General features: G+C 37.9%; 1 protein-coding gene across 1 annotated transcript; it reads right to left on the reverse strand.

Moving 5' to 3' along the window:
- Positions 1-1,808: 1,808 nt before the first annotated feature.
- Positions 1,809-2,999, reverse strand: LOC125150738 (obg-like ATPase 1). The gene is given in 1 exon segment (XM_047831025.1): positions 1,809-2,999. A coding segment is annotated over 1 exon segment (1,191 nt).
- Between the last annotated feature and the right edge of the window lie 5,612 nt (positions 3,000-8,611).

The raw sequence follows: 8,611 nt of genomic DNA on the forward strand, positions 1-8,611 counted from the left end.
GCCCCGCGTCAGGCTCTGGGCTGATGGCTCAGAGCCTGGAGCCTGCTTCCGATTCTGTGTCTCCCTCTCTCTCTGCCCCACCCCCGTTCATGCTCTGTCTCTCTCTGTCCCAAAAATAAATAAATGTTGAAAAAAAAATTAAAAAAAAAATAATGTTAAATTCTTGCTCTTAAAGAGTCTCTTCAAAAATGTAAACTTCAGGCCTCACAAAACCTAGATCCACCTGAGGAGAGAGTTAGGATTGTCTTCCCTAAAACCCCAATAGCCTAAAGGTAGGTACCATCATCATCCCCATTTTACTGAGGAAGAGACTGAAGCAGAGAGGTTAAATTATTTGGCATCCAATTGTAAGTGGCAAAGTCTGGTTTCAAACCCAGCGGAACTACTGAGTTATTGCTTTTAACCATTGCCTTTCTACATCTGCGGATAAAAATATGAAAATAGTTGACATTCTTTTTCCAATTAAAGTAAATTTCAGAGGTTAGCCTTTATCCCAACAAAAATAACTGAAGGCATCTTAATTTCTATCAAACATCTTAGTCTGATAAGAGAAGAATGAAATTCTTCAAATAATGTTCTTTGGTAAGTTAAGAAAAGGCACTAAAATAACAAACACTTCCATACATTTTCTTCCAAAGATAATCCTCAGGATTAAATCCTGTTTACAAATTATCAGTTTCTTGATAGTGAACCTTTAGTATTAGGAAGCTTCTACCCTTTTTCTCCAAAAAGTGATTGTATTTGCACTTCCCAACAACTTAACTATATTTGGCTTTCTGTGAAATTCGGTCTGGAAATCAGTGAAAACTGTGTACACAGAATCCTCCAACATTTTATAGCAGTAAGCAGTAATATATATATATATATATATATATATATATATATATATATGTATGTATTATCTACATAACAAGCTAGTGAGAAAGGGAAATGGAATACTCACAGTTTACAAATGAAGAAACTGGAGACAGAAGAAAGTAACTTCTCCAAGGTCACCAAGTAATGAGTGGTTAAGATTGGCACCAAGACTCAGGACGTTTCCCTCTCCTCTTTGTCCAGGACCAGCATTGCCACCTCTGTTTTATAAAAGCTTGAGGGAGAAGTTTTTCCATAAGGGGAAACATAGATGGATGTTTATTTAAAGAGCATCGACTCTGGTCACATAGGTCCCAAGTTATTTCATGCATAACAACTTCATCTGCTGGCTGCATTGCTGGTAAAGTTTTTAGGAACAACAAATTCATCCACACATTTAGACTGATTCTTATTTCATTCTCAGATTCTCCACTTGGCATAAGGGAACAATAAGGAAAATTTTTGTTCTGTTCCTCACAGTTACAATAATATTTAAAAACATTTTGTTATGAAAGATAAAGTTATAGAGAATAATTATGATCTTTTTTTTTTGGTTTTGTCAAATGTTTTATTGAGTGTAGACATCTGTAGTACTGTAAAACATGCATTATCCGTAGATTCAAAAAGGAGCAAGCCACATTGTCCTCACTGTCAAATGTGTCCGGCTTGGCATCCGTGATGGGGATTAATGAAGTATCATGAGAGTAATATGGTTCCTGAAAAGCCTCTACAATTTGGACTAGGGTCTTATTCACGTGAAAAGCAAAGCTGTTCACATTTAGTGAACTTGCATTTCATTGGAGGTACACAGTGTTTAATTTTAAAGCAAAAATAATTCTGTTTTTAGAAGATTCCCATCCCCCAACTGTATTTGTCCCTCAGTTTTCAGAAATTTTAATTAAAAGAAATCCTATCCCTTTTTGGAAGTTGTACATTTATCTGAACAATAAAATTTATTTCTTCTTAGGTTGCTGAGGTATATTAAGTTTGAAGAAGATAATATCTCCATCTTTGACAATGTAATTTCTGCCTTGTTGTCTGTACTTTCCAGCAGCCTTGACCGCATTTTCAGAACCTTCCTCTTTAAAATCTTCGTATTTCATTACTTCAGCCATAATGAATCCTTTTTCAAAATCTGTGTGAATCTTTCCTGCAGCTTGAGGAGCCTTCATCCCTTTCCTGATGGTCCATGCACGTACTTCATCTGGACCTGCAGTGAAAAAGTATTCTAGTTGGAGTGCTGCAAACCCAGCCTTAATGATCTTTGGCAAAGCGCTTGGTATCATGTTCGCTTCCAGATACTTCTGTCTCTCCTCAGCACTCAATTCTTGCAACTTGAGTTTCAAGTCCCCACTAAAAGGAATGACCAAGGCACCTGGGTCATACTTGTTCACCCACTCTTTAATTTTTATCAACCCTTTGTTTTTCTTTCTAATGTAGTCTTTTTCAGAAAGATTAACCAAGTAGACCATTGGTTTTGAAGTCAGAAATAAGTGTTTATTCAACACTTCAATCTCTTTGTCATTCCAATCATGATAGAAGAGAACAGGTTTCTTTTGATCTATAACCCAGGATTTGACTTTGCCCATTATATCATATTCAGGTTTTAATTTTTTATCTCCTCCTCTCACAGCCACTTTTCCTACTTTATCTATAATGGGCCCAATCATTTCCTCATCTTTAAGCTGAAGCTCTTCGTGTATTATTTCTATATCTCGGATAGGATCTACACTTCCTTCAACATGCCTGATATCATCATCTTCAAAAGCACATGTTAGATGAAAGATTCCATCACAGGCACTGATATGAGATAAAAAGGCATTTCCCAGGCCTTGCCCATTGTGAGCTCCTTTCACAAGCCCAGCAATATCCACTACATTTAGAAAGGCAGGAATTTTGCTTGCTGGTTTGTGGTACTGGCAAAGAAAGTCAAACCTTTCATCTGGCACAGGTACTCTGCTCTAATTAGGATCAATAGTGCAGAATGGGAAGTTTTCTGCTGAAGCCTGACTATTGGTTAATACATTGAAGGAGGTAGATTTCCCAGCATTTGGCAATCCAACAATACCAATTTTCAAGGAGTTTCCAAATCTTCCAATGGTTAGGGGCGGTTTAATTCCATCACCTCCCTTTTTGGGGCGCATCGTGCTCGGGGCGGGCGATGACACGGGGTCCCAGCGACAGGGTAGACGGAGTGAGAGGAGGGGATGAAGGAGGAGAAAGCACAGGCCCAGCCCTTCCGCTGACCAGCGCGCATGCTAGTGGCGGTAGCGGCCAATGCTGATCTTTTAGAGAGGATAATAATAATCCACCTACAACATACCTTACCATTTTGCCATGTTTGCTTCAGATATTTTCTTAAGCAGTAAAATCCCTGTGTTTCCCCAGTCCCATTCTTTTCTTGCATTACCCAGAGGTAAAACCAGAAAACTACATTTTGTATATTAATCCATAAATATTTATATAGTACTTTTGCATTTAAATTGCTTTAAATACAATATTTTTTGTATTTATATAAAAAGTTAAATTTTATCATTTATATAAATATCTTGTATCTGCCATTCTGCAATTTGTTTTTTTTTTTAAACTCAGTGTTGTTTTGGGATTTATTTTGATATTGAAAGTTAATAGATTTATGCCTTTAGTTTTTGTGATATTGTGGATAGGATTTTCATTTCAATTACATTTTCTAATTGGTCATGACTGGTATATGAGAACACTATTGGTTTGGGATTAAGGAAACTTTCTGAGCTCATTTATTAGTTTTAATAGCTTGTAGATTCTCTTGGATTTTCCATGTGGGCAGTCATCTGAAAATAAGCACAGACAAGCATTTTTAAATGGTCATATTTTTAAATGGTCATATGTAAAGTAGTGTGACATGCTACTTTACAGAATAAAAATCTCCAAGGATATCTGATTTCTAAAATAAAATCACTCTCCAGTATCTACAAGCATATATTCCGATACAGATATTCAGGAAATGCCTCCTATTTCCCATCCAGAATGTTTTTCAAAAGGTATAGTTATGACTATGTTCTTTTCTTACTCAGTTACACTAAGACTTCAGAGTCTCAGAGGATTGCTTGGTGTGACTTCAAATGCAGCACCATAAGCTCCAAGCCTTGGAAGTAAATGGGTCACTGTTATTTCAAGAAGAGCATATTGGCCCACTTAAGAATATCTGTGATTTTATACAACAGTGGACTTTTTGGAGAAATAGTCTTTAGATTTAGGAAGCTCCTAATCAGATTTCTCTATTAAGTTGAAATAAAGGTGTTCTCTTTTTGTTTTGCAATAAAATAAGTTGGAGATGAGCTATGAACTTAACATCATCTGCTCCCATTGAAAAGAAAAGTTTCTTTTCATAGAGCTGCATAATGAAAATCAAGGTCAAAGACACATTATCTTTGTGGCCATTTATTCTGATCACCTGTCAGTACGGAGCAAAGACCAGTAGTCTTAATAAAACAAGTCTCCTGGGTGCGTCTTCTCTGGTTTCCATGTGAGCTGGGAGTTAGAGCTTTAACTGTATGTCTTTTCTCATTATTTTGAACCGACATCTTTAAGGACGTTTTTCCAAAACTCTGCTCAATAGAAGACATCATCAAATAAAATCTACATTTCAATTTGGCTCCTTAGGATGCAAATAGGAACTGACTAACTTAAGCAAAAATTATTGGAAATATTCTAGACAGCTCAGAGAGTCAAAGGAGATGCTGATGAAGGGAAAGGGATGAAGGCAGTTTTGGGAATCTAGGCAACTAGAAATGAATGAATGCCTCTGCAGAGAACTGACGCATGTCGAATCTACACATAATTCCTGTCTGTGTTACTCCATTCAAGATTCAGACTCCTGGAAAGAGAGACTCACTTGCCTGACTCATGTTGTGTGTGGCCACTCCTTGGTATGTGTTGCTGGTGAATTGAAGGAGGGCGGCAGGGAGGGCACCTTCATTTCCATGTCCTTCTGGAACTATATGTGCTAGGGAAGAGAACTTCCCAAAAGAAATCATGTTTTTTTTTTGTTTTTTTGTTTTTTTTTTTTTTTACCCAAGCAAAGGGCAGAACTGCTCTGCAGGACGACACATTTCATTTCTCTCCCACATGCTTTTATCAGAGCTCAGTGCAGCAGTCTCCTGGCAGAGCCTCCTGGCAGTGGTACCAAAGGGATCTCAGACCCCAAAAGGAGATAACTCCTCTGAAAGTGGCCCTGAGAATGTGTGGAGGGGAGCATCCATCAAGTTCACTGGGGACATCAGGCTGCCAGCAGGGACCTGAGTCCTCTTGAAGAAAGTAGCCTTATCACACACATAAATAATGGGGCTAAGCCTTTTAAAACTGAGAAGAATCTGTTTGGTGGGCACTTGTGGGTAGATTGACCTAGATGGCTTCCAGGAAAGCAAATAGGTCCTGTAAAGTGGCTTTTTTTTTTTTTAAACTTCAGACTATTGTTAGAGCATTTAGCTCCCACGAGGGAGTTCTATGGTATCTGTCTCCCACTTTGACACCTCTGCTCGACTACATAGCTAAGGAAGTTTCTCTCCAAAACATCTCTCCCATCATTTTTTGCATCTTTTGCTCTTTCTGTTGTTTTTGCCTGTAAGGCAGGTAATGTACCGACTCCAGAGTGAACCACCTGGGTTCAAATCCTGATTCTTCTTCCTACTTTACTATGACCCTCTATGTCCCTATCCTGGCTAATCTGAGTGACCACTACTGCTTTACCACTTACAGCCCTCCCGTCTTCCCTCCTTCATAAGATTGATTAAGGTACCCATTCATAGCATTACCCCCATTTCCTGAGAGCATCCAATCCAGAGAAAAGTCTCACTTCCTTAAGCCCTTCCCCAAACAGAAGGCCAAATCCTTTAATAACTGCTTTCAAACACCCTGTTGTACATCTTCCTTCTCTGTAATAAGAAATATACCCAGTTCATTCAAATTCAGGTATATTCCTGGTGGTCTTTAGCTGGAGGGTATTGATACAATTGTGGGTTTTAAAATTTCAGTGACCTGGTTTGGCATCCTGGCTCCATTTACCAGTAATGTGAACTTACAGGTCCCTTAACCTCTTTGTACCTCAGTTTCCTCATTTATAAAATGGAGATAATTATAGCACTTTTCTATCTGAGCTGTTATGAGCATTAACATGTGAAGAGCTTAGCACAGTGCCTGACATATAAGTTATCAATAAATATTTGCTATTATTGTTGACTCAGAGTAATTTTCTTATTTTAACAGTAAATTTCTTATTTAGACATACTAATTCCAAGATTTGCACTTGATTTTGTCCTTTGATTTGCATTTGATTTTGTCCTTTGATTGCTGGAATTATCCTCAATTTTATTCCATGATTCTTACCAAATTACTAAATTTGAATTCCAGTGTATGGGTGTGAATGTGTGCATGCATGCATTTGCTGAGAGGATGAGAGGATGGCCTAACAATTACTGAACACTACATACCAGATGCTTTGCTGGGGTTGTTAATTTTTTGTAATGAACAAAAACTAAGGGAATTTTCTTGAAAACCTTTTTGAGGCTAGTTGCACAATTTTCCAGCAGAGCTGTTTGCAGCTCTGCTGAAAAAAGGGACCACTTAGCCATCCTCCTGAGGAATTGGAGTCTGATTTAAGTCTGAAGCAAGGATTTAGATTTAATTTTCCTGCAGGGGTAGACAAATTCTCTGCCAAAGACATGACCTTCATTTTTTTTTTCCCCCATGAAATGTCTTTTAAAGCCTGCAAAACAAAATTAACTCACATGAAAATGTAAATCAAATTAGGATATGAAATCACATATGCTATTTACTGGCTCTATAGAAGTTTGACAGCAGAGTTTAGGTTGCAACAATCTTCAAGATATCTGAGAAGACCTTTCATTTCAGGGTCTGGAATGATTAAATGATTAAAATTGCTCTTTAATAATTAAATGTGCCATCTGTATAAGGTAGAGTGTGACCTTTCACCCAGGTCTCTCAGGCTGTTCTAGAATTTCTGCAGTTGGCACATATGGTATCAGAAATCCATTGCTATTCTTCCTTTGAAATATTAGAGGAGCAGACTTAGAGCAGCTGTTTTTGTGCTGCCAGATTTCATTGAAATGTGGGTTTTAAAAGCCCTTGGCTTGTCATTTTGAGTTAGCTTACCTTAATCACAAATTTCACCATGATATAATTCAACTGATGCCTGAAACTCAATATAGCAGAACATTTGCTGAACAATGCACTTAACAACAATAACCAACCAGAATGTACGTTTTCCATCAAAATGTCCTTTTCATGGTATATGTGCACTCCAAAATGTCTAATAGACGATAAACCTTTTCTAGAACAACAAAATACCAAGAAAACAATCTCCACCATGCTCTCTTCCCCCTGGCTGGGCATGTAAAAGGGAACAGGACATTTGGAGAACTATCTGCTCGACTATCGCAGTACTACTGAAAACATTGATGCAGTCCTGTTATGAAGCCAACTATAGTAATTGGATAGCAAGTGATGAGTACACTTGCTTATTTGTCTCAGATGTCATTTCAGAGGACTTCCATGGCTCAGAGATTGACAGGTATAATGTTCAGAACAAAGGAATATTGGTCACCATAAACATAATTTCTGTGTGTTGCGGGAAGGGGCCTAGACCTTGACTTTAATAGTGCTCATTAATTAATCTGTAGTATCCCGGAGACTTTTTGTCTGCTGGCTTTCAACAGGCCGTTTAGTTATTAAAGTTTGACTTTGAAACTACATTTGAATGTTTTAAGTATTGACTTCAGTGCTTCTTTTGGAGATAAATTCATCACTTCCATTTAAAAGTGTGGATTTTTAAAGCTAGAAGCAAAGATGAGTGAGCTAGTCTTATTTTAAAATATGCTGAAAATTTTATTTTTAAAAGCCAAACCATGAGACAAACTCTCTGAGAGTCTGGTATTTAAATTTATTTCTCACATAAACTTATAGCTGGGGATCAAGAAAAACTATCATGTTTGCCTTATTGTATTCAGGAACCAGATGAAATTCACTGGGCATTAAGACATAAGATAAAATAGGATACTTTGCCCTTTTTACCCCAGCAAGATTTTTAAACCAGGGAACAGACAATAAGCATTCATTCATTTATTTATTTAGAAAAATGTTTATTGGGGCACATGGGTGGTTCAGTCGGTTAAGTGTCTGACTTTGTCTCAGATCATGATATGACAGTTAGTGAGTTCAAGCCCCACGTTGGGCTCTGTGCTGACAACTCAGGGCCTGGAGCCTGCTTTGGATTCTGTGTCTCCCTTTCTCTCTGCCCTTCCTCCACTCGTTAGCACTCTCTCTCTCTCAAAAATAAACATTAAAAACAATTTTTTTTAAAAGAGTTCTTATATATGTATGGGTACTGGAATACTTACCATCATAAATGAGACATGTAAGAATTCAATCTGGGATCAATATAGAGAACCAAACACATAAAATAAGTATCCATAATACAAGATGAGTTTCTTTGCCCCTCTGGCTTTAGGAGGATAGATAGTAGAAGAGAGACGTAGGGATATTTATTCCTCTACTCCCTCAGCCCAACTGTGTTTCCTATACTTTATGACCACAGCTCCTACCAGCCAGTTCCTCTCCAGTTCTCTCCAGATTTTAGCCTCTCTGGTCCCACTTTGCCCTCCGTTTCAGGACTGGTAATAGCTTCCCTTTGTTGGCAGTTCCCAGGTGCTTCACTATCCCTTGTTCTTGTTATTCCTGCCCACACCTCATTGTTCAGTCC

The sequence above is a fragment of the Prionailurus viverrinus genome, chromosome A2, assembly GCF_022837055.1.
Source record: "Prionailurus viverrinus isolate Anna chromosome A2, UM_Priviv_1.0, whole genome shotgun sequence".
NCBI lineage: Eukaryota > Metazoa > Chordata > Mammalia > Carnivora > Felidae > Prionailurus > Prionailurus viverrinus.